This window comes from Corvus kubaryi, unplaced genomic scaffold, assembly GCF_017639235.1.
Source record: "Corvus kubaryi isolate FWS band 111438036 unplaced genomic scaffold, C.kubaryi_AGA036_p1.0 66, whole genome shotgun sequence".
Lineage (NCBI taxonomy): Eukaryota > Metazoa > Chordata > Aves > Passeriformes > Corvidae > Corvus > Corvus kubaryi.
This window is the reverse complement of record NW_024582054.1, coordinates 3,636,914-3,655,449: the sequence shown is the minus strand read 5'-3', so window position 1 is coordinate 3,655,449 and position 18,536 is coordinate 3,636,914. Positions and strand designations below refer to the sequence as shown.

General features: G+C 44.1%; 1 protein-coding gene across 6 annotated transcripts in view; it reads right to left on the bottom strand.

The window, feature by feature from the left end:
- The window catches only part of ACTN1 (actinin alpha 1), an 87,593-nt gene that overhangs the window by 38,552 nt on the left and 30,505 nt on the right, over nt 1-18,536 (bottom strand). For all 6 annotated transcript variants that reach the window (XM_042047799.1, XM_042047803.1, XM_042047798.1 and 3 more), the window contains exons 2-3: nt 7,678-7,792; nt 2,466-2,585 (exon numbers count right to left, since the gene is read on the bottom strand). In XM_042047799.1, coding sequence (XP_041903733.1) covers nt 2,466-2,585; nt 7,678-7,792 — 235 coding nt within the window. The remainder of the gene's footprint in view (nt 1-2,465; nt 2,586-7,677; nt 7,793-18,536) is intronic.

The window sequence follows — 18,536 nt, the reverse complement described above, 5'->3', positions numbered from 1 at the left end:
CTCTAGGAGAAAAGCCCCCTAGAAAACTTTCTACATCAGTCCAACCTGACTGAGGCATCTATAGTTCATTTTCTTGGTGCAGACTTATGACTGACTCATTGATTTTGACCTCCTGCTTTGCTGCTGCATGATGTCTTTTGAAAATCTGAAAGCAAGTCCCTAAAATTCACATTTCAGGAAGGTTTCATAATCCCTTCCTGAAACATGAGTCCTTCTGTCCTAATAGACAGAATTAACTGCTGTGCTGTCCAAAGTAAAAGTCCATTTTTATAGCCGATGTGCAGTTTACTGTCCACCAAGCACCTGATGGGCTGGGCAGAAGGCCCTGCAGCAGGTTATGCTTCTTGGTGACAAGCAGAGTGGCATGGGCTCAGTCTGTGTGCACAGGCAGGCACTGGGGTGGGGGAGTCTGTGCTGTGACCACACTTACATGGCCTGGGCTGGCATCACAGCACAGGCCCAAGCACTCTGTATAAAAATCAAAGCTAACCTTCGTCTAAACTGCAGTGCCATGCTGCCTTTGGTAGTTTAAAGAAAGCCATATGTATTCTCCATGTAGCTGCATAGGCATCAGGACAAAGAAGAGCCAGGAAACATCTGGCAGGGGAGGTCAGGATCACTTTTCAATTAATATGAATCATACTTCTGTCACAAAATGCCACCTCACAGCCTATTTCTGAACAGGGTACCACTATGAGTCCATAGTGAACAATCGGGCCCTGGTGATCTTTGGTCACAGATCATTTGACTTGCAAATGGTATCCAAGTGCTGTGAGGATGCAGTCAAAGCTGACTCAGGAACAAAGACAAAAAAAAGAAATCCCTCAGAAGAGGAAAAGGCAAAATAGTGCCAGGGAGAGCAGAATTGGAAGGAAAAAAGAAAAGGGAACAAAGGAAGAAAAAAAGAGAGATAGGTTTTATACATACTCTGGGAAAAGGGGAGCTATTCTAAGGTAGACCACCTCTGGGTCTAGATCCAGCTTCTAGTCTTCTAGTTGAAAAGGGTCTCATATATATATGGACTATTGTGTCAGACACTGGATGCATCAGTTTTTTTGTAAGGACACAAAATGACCTTAGATATCTATTTGTGCTCCATAAACAGTACTCATGGCCAACAATAGCCTCAGGTTGCTACTGCTGGAAAAAACTGAGAAATTTGAAGAAAAGTTTTGCATGCAAAATATCAATATCATTCAGCCATTCACCTCTTGCATTTTGCTCTTCAGTACCAAACACAGTAAACAGGTGTCTGCAATGTCCCTGAAAAAAGTTCTGAATTATTCCAAGTCTCCACGAAGTTAAAGCAGTACGTTGAGGTAAAGGTTTGGGTAAGGCAAACATAAGCACCTGCAGCAGGCTGCAATAATCTGCCTGATCTGACATGGAACAAATGAACCATAGGATGGGTACAGGTGTTGGAGATATCCCAGGAGAACGCCTGAAAGTTCAAAACTGGGGACAGCAGGCCAAGACTGCACTGCTCTCTTTCACTGAGCTGAAAATAGGCAGAGCTCAGCCCTGTAGCCCCAGGACTCTCCCAAAGAAGGAATACTCATCCAGAACTGTATCATGGGCTCATTTCCTGCATGTGTCAGAAGTTTCCCTAGAGAAACCAAGTATTTCCATCTGCAAGATGGAGATAACAAACCTCCCTCATTTTCCATGGTCACTGTAAAGACAAACCTAGAAATATCACAGAAGCAGAGTGTCTCCACAGCAACAGTGACAACCTGAATCCATAGGAAGGACTTACACACAGATCCAGAACAGAGAAAAACAAGTGTTATGAAAACCTGCAAGCCTTTCCGGGTCTTGGGTGACATATCTATAAAACACCTACCCATCTCTGCTAAAAAGACAAAAATCCTACGCAACTGCCTGCTTTCTGCATGATCTGCAAGTTCTTGAGGGCATCCCAGGTGCTGCCTGCACGGGTCTCTACACAGTGATACACACGCTTCCAGCCAGAGCATCCAGCTATGTAGGGTGCACAAACAGAAGCTTGGAAGCCCTGAACATTGGAGCCTCTGGGGTCTTTGTCCTGTGTTGGGGACTGCGCTTGGCTTTGACCCATGCAATGTCCTCCAGCAACAGACCTTCTCCAGCAGCTCTGAAACAAGCTAAACACAAATAGCTGCTATGCTTCAATTCAGACTTTTCTTCATTTGAGAAGGAAACATCTTAATTAATTTGTTTCTGCCACTGCTCAAAGTTTTCCTCAACTCATGAGAACCAGGAGAAAAGCAGGATGACCTGACCAATAATGCCAAGTGGGATTCAGGTTTGGCAGCCTGGTGTGAAGACAGGATTTAAATCCAGGGTAAAGACCTACTACATCCCATTTTTAACTCAATGGTTTATTCTACAAGAACACTAGGGCACAGGGAAATGACATGCAGCTATGAAAGAAAGGCAAGGGCTAAGCACAGCTTGGGCCCAGAAAAATCAGATGGTTCCTTTACCTTCTGCTCCAATAGATACCAGCTTGACTCCTTTGCTGGCAATGAAATCCAAGGCCTTGTTCACGTTGGATATTTTGTGCACTCGCATTTTGCCTCTTTCAGGCTTAGCCAGACGTTCACCTAATAAGAAAAGAGGGGGAAAAAAAAGTATTAGAAAATAACTCTGAACCTGTTCTTCCCTGGTGCATGTTTCCTGGGGTGTGGCTCCCACTGCTCAGCCTGGCAGAGAGTAGACTTCCCTGCATCCTTTCAGGACAGCCACGCTCACTGTTTAAGCACCTCTAGAAAGAACCAGACAGAAAAATATCTTTTTGATGCATCACAGGTAAGTTGGTTACAGAGAACCTGTCAAGTCCTTTGCAGAGTAGGTTTGCATCAGAGGTGAAAAAAGTGAAAAAGTGAAAAAGTCTGTTAAAACCCCACTGAGCTAGGCAGTGGAACCAACATCCTCCAGACACAGATAACAAGGCCTGGAAAGAGCACAAACTCCCCTTCCCGACAAAGACAGGCGAGGAGCTCTCCTCCAGCATTTGCAACACCCAACTTACAAACCAAATCTCTCCCTGGAACTACCTACAGTCAAATATGAGGGTGATCTTGTACCTTGCCTTTTCATTCCCCCAGCCAAGATTCAAATCTCCTACCTCTCTAGTCTCTCCACTGAATGGCCAAATGTAGCAGGAAATAAAATTACTTCTTTGGCAAAGTGGCTTTATAACTGTAAGGACTGTCACCTCAACTCCTTTCCATTAAGTCTGATGTAATTCTGACTCTATACTAGGTCTTTTACACAGGTGCATTTGAAATGTTTATACAGAGGCACAGAGAAGGCAGCAGCCTAGCCCTGAGGTAAGAACAGGTCAGTATCCAATAGAAATCAGTCTTAGGATAACACCCAGCTCCTGACTGCAACAAAGCTGGTCGATTCCGACCTTATTTATTTGAAAGAGGTGCATTAAGTGCAGTCATGTCCTTCTTGATAGGCTGCTTGTAACTACACTCACAGTCTACTTTTACTAACAATAATCCAAACACTCAGAGTAAGCAAATTAAAGCTTGGACAGGTGGACTTCTCAAAGAAACCTCAACTAGAAATACAATTAGATGGGATTTCAGGAACCACCTGTATGTGACACAACATTTTAAGCGAAGACAACATCTGCTTCCAGATCACAAGCTGCAGAATACAAAAACAATCTAAAGAAAATCCAAGTAGGTTTTGTACTTAAAAAAAGTTATAATTAAAAGGAGATCAAATGGGCAAGTCTAGGCAAGTAATTACTCACCTGACCTATTCAGTTCCAAAAGTCTCCTGCTATATCTTGAACTAAATATTTAAGCCAATGCAAGCTGACTCAAACCCTTTATTTTAGGCTTAAGTGTGAGAAAGAATAGTACTTGGCTTGTTTCCTAACACAGGCATGAGGAAAAGCTAAAACAGAGAAGAGAATACTATCTCCATAACCATGTCCTCCAAAGGAAAAAGTCTAGAAATGACAATCCTTTAAAAAGTGTTTCAGTAGTTACTGTATGCTGGTGTCATTACCTCTCATGCTTAAGGACAAAACCAGATTCAGTTTTAAAAGGAAACACTGATGTCTGACAATTTAAGTAAAAAGGTGTATTTATGGCATTACTTCCTTTGTAAGATTAAAAAAACCCAGCTCTTTTGCTTTAATGGAACCTCAAGTACATGTCACAGTACACTGCTTTCTTTTTCCACTTGGATAATGCTAGTCTTTCTAAAGAAAAGTTGAAGCATTTTGTGTGACAGTTATTTGTGACAGTTTCACAACGACATTTTTACATGTAATTTTACAATAGACTTAAGCAGTCTTACGCAGCCAAATGTCAACAAATGGGTTAAACCAGCTAAAAACCAGCCATTTTCTTCAGTTCGTGTGACTGTAAACTAGCCTTGCAATAAGAAAAATAAAGACAGGTGATTAGGTTTCAGCTGGAATAGCAAGCTGATCCAATTCACCTTGTGGCTGCATGTGCAATGCCAGTGCAGTGGAGAACATCTGAACTGCTCTCCCCGGGGCTGGGGACAGCAGGATTGTTCCCCCTGACAGCCATGAGATCCTCAAGCAATTGATGGTGATTGCAAACCTCTCCCTGCTTAGAATCCTTTCTTTGGGAACTTTTTAGCTTTCAAAACCCAACTGCTATTCCTTCAGACTTGGACTTTATTACAGATTTAGATTTCCAGAAAAACGCATCATCTGGTGCCATGCCATACATTATTAATGATGTAGACTGTTAAAAGGAAGCCTGCTAGAAATATGTTCTACTTTGAGCTATTTCCATCACTGGTTTTATTTCTCAGAACTTCTAGCTGAGACAATGAAAATCATCTGCTCACTTCTCACTCTGATTCTCATATACTAGCCCAAGGCTGTGCTTTGAAAGCCAAACAATGCAAGGATGTGTTGGCATAGAAGTTGTTCACTGCAAATTTGTTTAGGAAAAATTTCAATTAGTGCCTCTGTCTCTTCAAAGGGAATAAAAAGCACCTTACAATTTTATTTTAAAAGCACTAAACGTGAGTTTAGCCTTTTTCAGTCTTGCAGTAGATTTTTAAAACAGTTTTGTCAGGGAAGGAAACACAAAGCGAAAAATGGAAGTGTATCTTTTCGGGCAGTTTTTAAGGCGAGCTGCAGTTGTTACTTCCAGCCACAGAGGCCAACCAGAGAAGACCTGCAATGAGGAAGTCCCAGGACAGGCCATGGAACTTCGCCCACTACACAGTGACTGGGGAACCAAGGGTCTCTGGTGGGGCTGAAAGGGGAACTGTCAGCAGCACAGCTCACCTCCAGAAGGTACCACACTGAGTAAAACTGAAGCATCCTCCTCTTGCAGGCCATCATTGCTTCCCATACTTTGGGAAACTGCACTGGATGGGAAAACTGCTTCCTACTTGCCCTAGCTGCGTAGCAGCAACACGTTCCCAAGGGTACAGGTTTCCCACAGTCTCACTGGCAGTCTCTCTTCCACCGTAGGGTCTCCAGTAGCTTCCCTGATGCAGGCTCCATCCCTCCTGCCATGGCACAGAGTGGCAGCAGCCATTCTCCAGCAGGGACAGAGGGACATAGTGCTCCCTCAGTCCCACGCATCCCAGCCAGGCAGACAGGTGGAGGAGGCACTCGGCTCCATGTGGCTCTCAGCCAAGCCGACCCAGCACTCTCATGGCCGAAAGCTCTTATGGCCATCATCCTCTGGGTTAGAGGAGATCAGCCTGCCACAGAGTAACCCTGCCCATGGCAAATTCCCAATCAGCAGCTCTGCAGTCCCCCAAAATACGTGACGAGGAAGGTGTGAGCCAAGAGTTGAAAGGAAAGGCCAGAAGCTGGAACTGGAGGGCTAACAGCCACCCAGAGACTCACCATTTAGGCAGATGATGAGTAGGAACCATGGCAAAAACATACAGGTGAGCCCTTGCCAAACAATCAGGAGACACGCTGCTCCCCATATGGGCGGCTACTTCCCCAGCTCCAGACCTAAGGGATTGCTAGTGGAGCTGGCAGCTGGAAGAAGGCTCTGTATGAGCAGTGGGGCTCAGAATGGGTAATGGAACTGCAATGATGGAAGTGAAACGGGGAAAAAATGTGCCACGTTTCTCTTTTTCTGTCACTGCACTTAGGAGAACTGCAGTTCTGGCTTCTGCTGTCTCTAGGGCAAGGATGCTCAGTCTTAAGTGTGTGAAGGACTATGGTCTCTAGTGGGATGCAGTCCCCAGCTGTCCCCATGTCTTTGCCCACTCGTCATGCAGCAGCAGGCTTCAGGCAGAGCTGCTCTGCACTGGGACAGGTACGTGCCATGCCCACACCACTGCAATTGGAAGCTGCTAGCTTCTTCCCAAACTCAGGTGGATCTGACAGGCCCTGCCAGTGGGCTACCAAAGGGACAACAAGAGAGGAAGAATGGGAGATGATGCAAGGAAATTAAGCAGCATGAGATACAAGACCCCCTGCTTTAGCACCAAGCCTCATCTGCCTTCTCCTACACATCCTTCTCTCCCCCCATCTTCCAGTCCAGTGATTAGAAGCTAAGCCACCAAGGCCCATCTGCCCCAATGTCCAGGCTGCAGCCCTGCCTCTGTGGGGGAACATAAATACAGAAGACAAACTAACAGGACTCTGCTACCTCATTTCTTACAGGCACTGCACACTGCAAAGTTCTTACAATGTTTTAAACTCTGATCCCTCCAACCCACCAGTATGGGCAAACCCCCTGAGATTCCATTCTATATTCATAATTTCTGACAAACACTGACAATAAACTGACAGAATCTTTCCATAAAATGGAGAAAAAGGAAGGTAAGGAAAGAAAAGAGGGACATAGGAAAGGCAATGTGAGTGCTTCTATCACGGCCATTTTATTGGAAAATGTACCAAGGTCAGGAATGCAAGTCACTGGGTTGCTGTAACTGGCTTAAAAGCCATCAAAACAAAGACTGTGAGCTGGGGGTGAACAACCCCAGTTTGAAAAATACAGTCTTGCCCTCTTTCAATCCATCCTACAACACTTTACTAAGGTATTTATTCCTACTAAGGCATATCAAAAGGGATTACTGCTTATATGAAACAATCCCTGGGAGATATCTGTCTAGCAGTGGGACACTTGTGACACAGAGTAAAAACAAATCTGACCTAACTTGTTCATGCCACTGCTTTTATTTCAGACTATTATGGGATTATGCTTTTCTTTGGGATGTTTTTTTCCCCCCATGAAGGTTTGAGCACTGAGCTCAGATTGAAACTAGAATGGAAAAACTTCAGTCATGGCTGAAACTGAATGACACAGAAGATTTACTGGTTTGACTCCTTTCTTCCAGTAATTTCTATCGTACTCCCACTGCCATGTGGCTTTGGTGTGATTTGCCAGTGCAGCATTCCCACACTTCCCAGAGCTGCTTCATCAGCCCTGCCAAACAGTAAGAGCCACTGCCTGGATCTTCACAGGAGGCTGTGCATTCCTGACAGGCCGAGAAAAGCCAAGAAGCCGGAGCAGGAATGCAACAGGCAGCCTGCACAAGCCATGAGCTTTGGAGTACATTCCAAAATGGTCATTGCTAGAGACATATATTTATTAGGCAGAAATTTGTTCTGAACCAGGAAGCAGCTGTTCTTACATTCCAGCAAAAACTGCAGCATTACAGCCCTTGCAATCAGTATCCTACATGGACAGCACCACACAGAACCTCTCTCACCTGAAATGACTTCCAGAAGTAACATGAGTTTAAGACCATCCCTGAAATCTTCCTCTATGTTCTCAATCTGTGTCCCAGCCTTGCGGAGGTGAGAATTACACCATGCTGTAAATGTCTAAAATATAGGAAAGAAAAAAAAAAAAAAAGCAGTCAGTAATCTTCCCACAAACCAAACAACAGTTCCCAACCAAAGCAGTGTTGCTAGGTACCATGACAAATGCTCGTTAGGTTATCACCTCTCCATCCAATGTCCTTGTGGAGCACAAGCATTTGTACCTCTAAACATCCAAAGAAGTTGCAAAGTGTTTCTGTAGCAGAGGGAATTGAGACAGTCATTTTACAGCTCTAGCACATCTGATGTACTGGAGAGGCTTCTCATTTTCTGTTTGGCTTAGAATACCTTGAAACTGATTTTAAAGTATGCTAAGTGCTCAGATTGCTAAGGACTTCCAGTGGTATTAGATGACACATATTAATATGAAGGAGAACAGGGAACAGCATTCCAGATGATCTTGTCTCTAGAGATGTGCTTGAGAACAAACAAGAACCATTCTTCAACTGCCTCCGGTCTACTCCATCCCCAGCAGCCCTTAAGACACTGAAGAACAGCATGCTGACCTCCTTAGCCACATAAATCACATCCCAGGAGTGTCTGTCCTGCTGCCTCCATTCTCATTGACTAGCTGCTAAGTAGACCTCCCTCCCCTGTGATTGTCCCACCTTTCCTCCCCCACAACATGGAGGAGTAAATACTTTCTGAATAAGGATAATATCACCCATCTCAGCAGAAGTGCAGGTCCTAGAAAGGATGTAAGTAACCATTACTTAGAGACACTACTGTCTAGCACAGCCCCAAACTCCCACTACTTGAGAGCCTCTGGCAGAAGCATCACTGCAGCCATCTCAATAATAAAAATCACAGCCACTCTGTAACTAGTGATACAATGCACCACCACTGGAATGATGAGTCTGAAGTGCAGGACAGACTGAGGCCCAAACTACAATACAGTCAGTACTATGCAAGCTAAACATAACTCATTTTTGAAAGCACCTTCTGACCTCAAGTAGTCAGGATAAAAGTATCTCTCATATGAAAGAAATCAATTTCACTACAACAGACGACAGCACATTTTCTGTGGGTGCAATCTGTAAGCCCATGCACTGAACAATGGGCATGTGGGGGACTGACAGGGGAGAGACCATCTCTTCCAAGAGATGTGACAGAAGGGGTTATCTCAAAAGAGTACCATGTCAACTGGTCTGAAAGAGAAAAGTTTGATGGTCAAAACACAAGAAGCAAATATGAAACACCTCAGACACCTCTGCGTGGCATAGACTTAAACAGGTGAATCAAAGAGCTCAATCTCATCTGAAGAAGCAGAAGCCGTTTGACACAAAACTACTGTTTGAAGAGTAAATGGTAGCAACCAGGAGGACAAGGTTTGTTCAAGTGCTAATGAGTGTGTTTCCCAGTGTTTGAATAGCAAACCAAGTAAACCCTTTCCTTTGTACAACCTGATAAACCCGCAGTCACTCTCTAAATAGAAGGGTGAGGTTACTCACAAATGAATGTACCCAAAATCTCAGTGCTACCACAAGTAAAGTCTTCCCCCCCTCTCCCAGATCTGGTCCAATTCAATTCACTGACCCAGCAAAGAAAATTGTTTACTTTCTTAAAAGTCTCCTGCTCAGTAGTGCACGGAGGCAGTTCAGCAGCATCTAACAAGCCTCTACAAGAGAAAATTTGGCATACAAGGGCCAAGCAGGAGGGTGGAGTGGACCACAGAAGCCATGCCATTTTAGGCTGCTGGGGAACCACAGAAGGAAGGACTCATCTAATACTGAAGCACAGCATGCCAAAAATTTAGAAATGCTTCACTATTACTTATAGCATGCACAGGATTTCAAAAGAAAGATTATCCCAAAGGGCAACAGGATTGTTCTGAGTGGTCTCAACGCTGGGCTTTCACTGCTAACCTGCTCTTATTTGAGTTCACCACACCACAAACAGTGTGGCAGAATCTTTCCTTGGAAAAAGCATTGCTCAACAGCTGCAGAGCTTTCCACTGCTGCACTCTGGCCTTGTTCTCCACTGGGACTGTGGAATGGAGCAGGATAACAGCACAGCTGTAAATACTTTTATGGCAATGGCCCTTTGGACGGATGCATGTATTGTGAAAGTCTGTGATCTCTTTTTTCAAAAATAGCCTGGTTTCCTTCCAGATTTGGAAGCTTGGAAAAAAGAAGAGTAAGTAATTAAGCACCTTTTATTGCTTTTTATTGTTAACCCCCTGAGAAATAAAAGGTGGTGGGTTTTTTTCAAATAAGAGTGGTTTTATTTGGAAAAGGGCCCTGTATCCTGAAGTACGTTCTTTTGGCTCTACTTCCTTCATGCTACTGCCTGAGCTGTGTTACAAGAGAGGTTAATTTTATTTGGCTCCCTTTTGCAGCCAGGCTACTTCACTCCTCCAGAAAGGCAAATGACAGCAGAGATGCTTTCAAATGGTACATCATCATCATCACATATCAAAGTATGCGAGCAACTTATGTCAGAAAGGTTGTGGCTGCCCATGAACCTCCTTCTCATATCTGGAAAGCAGAAAAAGCGAGATACCTTGAGCTAGTGCCTGGCCCTGGGTGACATTACAAAACTGGTGTTGATTTGAGGAGGAAGCCTGAGATCTAACTCACAGGCCACAAACCTGCACTTTTATTTCTTCTCTGACTTCTCTGAAATAATTTCAGTTTTGTTTTCCATCAGCTCAAAGCAGATCAGACATCTCTGCTTTAAATCACTGATAATCCCAATAGAGCTCAACAGGGCATCCCTCTGCATGGTTTGAGGGTGGAAGAGGGCCACCAGTTCTACACTTCCAAGAAACACAGATGAACTTAAATGCAAACTACAAATCTTCTAAACTTTTCCTTATTATAAAGTCTGGCAGGGTAACTAGATCAGTGAGAGTATTTTTATTGCTGCAAGAGTCACCCAGGGCTTGGTAGGAAACAAAGTCCCAGAGTCAGCACCAACTTCTCAAATGGAACCATCTCCATCTCATCATGGCCTCAGACAGGCTGAAGTGACACAATTCTGCAAAACACTGCCATTACCCATGAGTGGCGGAGTGGACACTTCAGCTTCTCAAGAACATGGACCATGAAGGGTGAATAGATAGAGCACGCGCAGTTTCCATGAAACAATTCCCAGATGTGCAGACATTTTCTCAAGGCATTCTTCAGGTCCTACATGAACTCCAACAAGCATAATGCTATGAGCAGCACATTAGCATAGTGAACAGCAACAACTAATATCCCAGTGTAGATGCATTAGGCCATTTTACAAGAAAGCAGGATTATGAATGCTTTTAATAACTGCAGTGGGACTCACAAACTATATTCACCACAGATCAACCCAGAGCAGTATCTATCAAAACACAATCATCAGAAAACAGCTTTATGTTGCATTTACTGCATATACTGCAGAGCAGTAAAATATCTTCTTACTTCAGAGTAGTAAACTGGAAAGAGATCTGACAGATATGAGAAGCCCAGACAAATGCGCCAGAAAAGTAAAGGGAAGCAAGAGAAGGGAGAGCTGAAATTTTTGCTGTCCACTGGGTCTTGCAATCCCGGCAGTCTTGTTTAGAGCCGTTTTTACTGACTTGGCTTCATGCACCTGCACAGGATCCTTTTTGTTATTCTAGGAAACCTACTGAAGCCTCCCACTCACCCCATCTACCTTCTGGGCAACACAGCCGCTCCTCCCCACGCCTTGAGTCACAGCTACTGGTGGCACTTGGCTCGGGGCGGATACTAAGCCCCGCTGTGCTGCCTGTCACCAGCAAACAAGTTTTTGGAAGTGGAAAGGGCTGTCAAGAGCAGCCATCCACCTTTCTGTTGCAGGCCTGGCCCTGGGAGCAGCCAGGCAAGGAAGAAAACACCAAAAAACACCACACCTGCATTTGTTGGGGTGAGGCGACTTGCACCCCAGTTCAGAGGGCAAAAATACACTGCCAGGTGGGAAGCTGCTCGGAAGCAGCAGATGTTCTTCCTTGATGTCTGCAGACACAGAAGTCTGGAGATTATTCTCCTGCTTACTTCTAACTCCCTGTCCCAAAGACAAGAAAACAAATAGTCTGTTAATCTTGAGGCTTATGGAAATTTCAGAGCCGGAAAACTACTTACTGTTAAATAATAGCACAGAAACCTCACACCATAAATTTTCTCTGGCAACTGCACAAGAGGTGCAAACAGAGCTGTATTTCTTGGCCCTTGGATCTTTCCATATATTGTACTCCTAGTTTCATTTTTGGACACAACAGATTGCCAGGACACCCCTGCAGGTCTGTCTCTTTTTCACTGTTCACTATGGAGGACCCCTAATGAAGGAGCAACTGTGTATTTGCATGTACATGGATGCATTTCTCATCATTGCTCTCTGTACTCCCTGCTCCCAACCTAGTTAAGATTTGTAGCTGTTTTTTTTTTTTTTCCTTTTTACACCCCAGCCTGATCAGCAAGATCCCAGACATCAAGATCACCTCCTGCAATTTGGCTGCTGGGTGCTGAATGAACACCAACACGTTCATATTCTACCACAATATAACGTGTCGGATAATAAAGAGAATAACAAATGTTCCTAAAGCAAATAAATATGATTAACTGTTCTGCTGCCTCAGCATATTTGCTGTTGGGGTATCCTCTACAAGCCTACCTGCATACCTATTTTAACAGGCATGCACACTCTTTTTCTTGACACAATACAAAAAAATCCTTGCTTCTTCACTGTATTAACCCTTTCCTGGTCACAAGCTAATTAAAACAAGAGCCCGGTGATAGCTAGTCCTGCAAGCAAAACTCTAATGAGATTCAGCTAGGTCCTTCCAGGTATCTCTCAGCCATGTCAACTGCAAACCTACCCATACCACTTAAGTGTGCATACACACTGCACTCTCTGGTATTCTTTGCACTTCCTCAACATTTGCTTTTGTTCCTGAAAGCCAATAACCTTTCCCCTCCACACTGTTATTTCCAATCTGAGTACCTTTCTGGTACCAAAGTGGTTCAGGCAGAATTCCTGAAACCTAGGGAAGCAGGACAGTATGTCAACATTTTAAAGAATGTTTCTGCCTGGAAAGCAGCAACAGCACCACGATATCACTCAGAGCCAATCTAGAGAGCTCTTTGCTCAAAGCAAGCAGGCATAAGGCACTTCGGCTGCTGAGCAATTCTAGCAGTGTAAATGTTGAAGCTACCACAACCACATAAATGACAGATACAAAGAAAAAATAAACAGGCAGTTTCATCTCTTTGTGGCTGTGACATTCCAGCTTTATCTGACCTTTCCAGATGCTCTTTACTTCTCTCCTTGCTAAATCACTCTCCACACAGCCCTGCTTTCCATGGGTGAATGTAAACTTTCTGACACGGCCAAGAGACTGCCATATTTGTGTAACAGCCCTGGAGAAGCCGTAACTGAGCCAGAGCAGTGCTGCTTGCCTCTTTTCTGACAGGAGAAAGGTCTGGCTTAAGCAAAAGAATTCACTCGAGCACTGCCTCTCCAGACCACCACCACTGGGCTCAAAGGGAGGCAGTGTTCACAGACACCAAGACACCCTCCTTCCTTGTGTTTATGCTGGGGGATGAATTTTAATTAGATATTTCAACACAGCTCTGCTGTTGAGATGTGTCCACAAAGATTTGGCTCCTGGTAAGAAGGGGATGGAGCTGCTAGCACACAAATCTCAGTTTAGTAGCAGAGTTTTATGCTGTCTACACATGTTCTCTGCAAAGGGAGGTCTTGAGTGCGCTGAAAGCTATGGGTGCTAGCCCAGGCTTTCTTCTAGTGTTGTAGGAGAAATGACAGCAGTACTCCCTTTCCACTCACCAGAAAAGAAAGCAGGATATTCAAACAGTACTTCATACATAGGTGAAAAACAGAATCAATTTACCCAGCTGCACGTGCTGCACTTCTGCTAGTCATGTAGTTAGCAGTGCACCTGGGCTTCTGACTGCACAGCCGGGCTGCATTCTCTGCTTGGCCTGAACGCAAACCCTCCGTGGCTCCTGCGTACTGCAACGCCATACATTCCTTACAGGACTGCTGGGGCAGATCAGCTAATTCTTGCAACAACTTCTACAGCCGAGTCCATGCTGCAAGGAATTTTATTTAAATAAAATTATCTGAAACAAGGACTAACGCAATCATCTAATAACAGCTAATAGTTTATTATAGCAGGCAGAAAACTGCTCCACACATAGCTTTTTTTAAGCAATAGGATTACTAATAAAGGAGTCCAGCTGCCCCATAAAGGGATCCTTTCCACCTTAGTAGTCTGGAAGCTGAACATACTGTATCAATTAAGGAGGATGCTAACCCACAGCCACCACAAATATCTCTCCCTTGCTCCTTGAACAGACTAGGCCATCATCAACTTACTAATTGGAAGGATTTGGCTGGGTAGGCCATGAAAAATAAAGCTCAACAATCCATTCCAGTTTCCCTTCACTCAGTACTAACTCATTACCAGCATTACCTCCCAGGGTCTCATGTGATTTTTCCCTTTCCTAATGCTACTGCTCTGAGTCCTCCTTTCACATCTTAAAGCACTTGGAAGAAATGCTGGGGTCTTGTGGGTGGCTGCTTAACACCCTCCCCACACTCAACACAGACTTAATTATCAGGCTTGGTTGCAGCTTTTTTTCTGCACAAGTCTGTGATATAAGCTGACAAGGAGGTACTCATTTAATTGGGGAGTAATTACAAAGTAATCCTAGATCCTGTCAACACCCTGGCACAAGAAAGGCCATGGCTGGTCATAACAGATCACACCAACAACCCTAGTGAAGAAAGCTGGGTATTAAAAAGGCTGTCCATGAGGTACAACTGGCCCATTGAATATTTTGTTTGCCCATGTGCTGCAAGTGGCAGAAGCTTTAAACACATACATATTACTGGTTTTCAATAGTGATGGAGGAAGTGCAGACCTACTGCATCCCTACTTCTGTATACTACACCTCTTGGATTACTCCTCGGTGTATTTGGACGTCTGCTAGAGTGCCCAAAAATACTCAAAAATAGTTGTCCTCTCCCCACAGGGGAGCTCTAGGTATTGCAGATCCTCTACACAAACTTTGTCACAAGTACAGGGAACCACCCAAAGCTCTTTTTATTTGAGCCTGAATTAAGAGAAAAGTCACCATTTGCCATACTCCCCAATCTCATCTTCTAACCTGAAATACCTTCACTGCATGTTGCTTTGCATTTGAAGCCACATTACAATTTTGAAAAAAAGAAAGGCACTTGATAAACCTTTTGGTATTTATGTTCCAAATCCAGTCCCCAGGACACAGAGGTAGTTCAAAGAGCTTGGTTTGTGTTGACAAGTTACACTATCAGCAGCTGACCTCTAAAGAATTACAGGTATGATGCTCAATGAGATGGATGCTGCACAGTGAAGAGCTTTGCTTTCCAATAGAGTTGGCCTTTTAGAAAGGCTGAAGGAATTAAATGGATATTCAGAAGGAATCATTACAGACACTCAGCACAATTTCACCAACTCCGCACAAAAGAGTTTAGTACCACTAGCGTCAGTGCTAATGTCCTGTTCTGGCTTAATTGCAGCTGCTGAGTTCCAAGCTGGAAAACAAAATAGAGAGCACACTACTTCTCAAGTGCTATGCCCTGAAAATAGGAGGTATCATTACACTGTACTGTGCAGTACCAGCATGTGCTCAAAGAGCCATTTGGTGGCTGCATAAGGACTTACTGAAGGTGAAAAGGCAAATTGTAAGTCTACTTGCATTTACCAACCCCAGGGCACAGCCCCTGCAATTTGGAAACACAGAACTCAGTCACTACTTCTTAGCCACTTTCCAAAACCCATCTCTGCAGCTCAGGATGAGAACAATACTACAGCAGTAAGAGCTCCATCCCTAAGCATAACGGCGTAAGCTGGCTTGGATCCCACTGGTGGTATGAAGTTCTCCACTGAAGTCTCTTTGTCCAGAGGAGCTAGGAACTGCAGCATAGAGATAATAAACTCTTCTGACAGCCAGTTCATCCTTTTGGACACTGGCAATGAATCAGCAACACATCACTTGCAAGAAGCACCACGTAAATTCAGTGCAGGAGTTTTTATTTTTGCTCAGTGGCATAGAGTTCTCAGTGTCTTGCTTAGTTTTTAATTCTCATATCCTGGAAGACAGGACAAAAGAAGAAAACCAGAAGTCTTTCCACATTGGTTTCCCACTGGTGTGGTATTAACTGCTTTGGAGCCAGAACATGCCCTTTTATTAGCTAACAACAGGCTAAAGTGGCAAGGGCAGAAATCTTAATCCAGCACACTTCCTGTCCAACACAGGGTAAGTATTTGTTCTCCTCTACATTTGTGCCTCTGGAGCCTTTAACTCCACTTCTGCTACAGAACTGCACCATTTCAAGAAGAATCTGCTTCTGGTATTTGAAAGCTACTGACCATTAAATCAGTGAGTTGGTTAGCATGTCAGATCAGTAAAGTATAAGGTCTCTTGATCCCTGAGTTACCAAAGAGCACTGAGAGCTAGGAAAACACAAGAAGCCTTCGAACATGCAAAAACTACAAAAATCCCCCCAAAACTATACAAGGATATCAACTAGCTAGAAGTAAGGTCTTTAAGAGTTTATCATGAAGTTCAGACTGAAGACTCTTCATTATACTCTTCTCTCTCCTATGAAATCAGCTCATAAATGTCAACTTGCTTCAAGCTCTCTCACAACAAAAATTAAACAGAGCTTGTCTCTGCATTTTATATGCTGAATTTCCCAAATGCTTTATAGCATTTGAAAATATACTGGAAGAAATTACTTTACTGCACTAGGATGAAACTATTTATAGACTGAAAAGTGGCAACAAACCACTGAAAGCCAGACTGTTCAATTCATGGAAGCTGAACTCCAACTGCTCAGCACAGGACTGGGCCAAGACACCACGATGAAAACCTGCACGAGCAGCCTTATGTTCCTGATGGCAGGCCCACACTTTACATCTCACCATTCAGGTTTATCCAGACCCAGTACTGATTTCACCGTGAAGGTGAGGTGTCACCCACCTGGTCCCAGGAAGAGGCTGGGGGGAAGACAGAGAACACCTGGCACTGTAACACAAAGCAGGACATGCAGCTCTGCTCCAGCTCTGGCCTATCTGAGAGCACGGACCAAAGGTACAAGACATCTTTCAACTCAAAGGAGGTCAGGAAGCACCTTCCCTCTGGTGGATTCACAGGCAGACAATGCTCCAATGAAGATTTGTCTTGCTTCTGCCATGAAGGTGTATGTGTGGGGCCTATCAGTTTATACTGAGTCCACAGAGCCAGCAGTGCAGGAGCTGATCTGGCTGAAAGCCCTTCTGCAGTGTAGGGGCTGCCCAGAACTTCCTGGGAGGATTCACAGGTGGTGTTTTTTTCTGTGGCTCTTCTTTGGCTGTTTACTTTGCTGATGAACAGGAAGAGAGGGAGAGGAGGTTACAGATCCATTTATCCAGGCTTTCTAAATAAAGAGCTACATAAACAGGCTGAATAATTGAAACAACTTAATGTATTTGCCCACTGCTCTGTATGGATGCTGCAAAATTAGCACAAAGCATTGGCAGAAGTTTAGGGACGCTGCAGCTCTGGAACATAGAAAAAACTTGAAATAATCTGGTTTTCTAAGGGATGATGGCAAATGTTTCAGATAAAAGAAATGATAGCTGCATTTCTAGCAAGAAAGGGCCTCCAAAACAGTATTTGGCATGAAGCCTTGGAGCTCCCTGTCAAAGAGCAAGGAATCAGGATACCTGTATCCAACAGAAAGCTACATAGCACAGATGTACTATGTATTTGGGCTTCACTCTCATCACCAGTAACATCAACTCTTGGATAAAACATACAGAAAAAATGTAAGATTTTTGGATACATTTGTCCCCTTGGTCATCATCACTGTCCCTGACACAATGTGCTGTCAGCATTCAGAGCTCTCACACTCATTTGCAACTGTGAAACACATAATTCCCAGTTCCAGGGGGGTTATTCCCAGCTCCAGAAGAGTCGCTTTTTGAATAAGGTCCGTAATTGGTAGTATCATTCACCTGAAATGGGGTTTTTCCAAAATTAGGAAAATAGCTCCTGGGACAAGATGACTGTGATTCACATGTGCTACCAAAGAAGTAAGGGCCCTGAAGGATCTTACTGTGCTAGGAACTACCATACACAGGGCTAAAAGCTGCTCTGTGCTCCAAAGCACTTCAATGTGAGACTCAAGATGAGGGTGGAAACCAGTAGGCAGTGTTAGTCAGAGTGCTTGGCAGTGGTCTAAGCACACCCACCACCTAGCTCTTGTCATTTTCTATATCAAGATCGTAGTAAACTAAAGAGAAACTTGATCCACAAAAAGACTGATCCTATCTGAAAAAGGAACAAACAGTTCACAACCCCTACAAGCTACACAAATGTATCTGAACTGTAGCCTCCTATGCAAGACCTCAGGACTGAATCTCCCCCACACTCCAACGTTTGGAGCCATCACCTTGGTCTCAATAGCTACATCCTGCTGCCATGGTACACTTCCCTCTAGTTTGGTCCATGCAGTTGGTGCTGCCAGCCTAATGCAGGGGAAACAACGTGCCAGTCTACAGCAGATCACACCTAAGCAAGCAAGGCAGCACAAACGAGAGCAAGAAAGCAATTGAAAATGCAACAAGCACACAGTTGGCATCAGGGGCTGATACAAGTGCGGGCTGACATCTCCCTGTAGAGGTAAGAATGGGAGAGGTGAAATAGGGCCTTGAAAACAGAGGTAGGTACCTCATATTTAATGAGGTGAAGAAAGGGATGCTACTGAA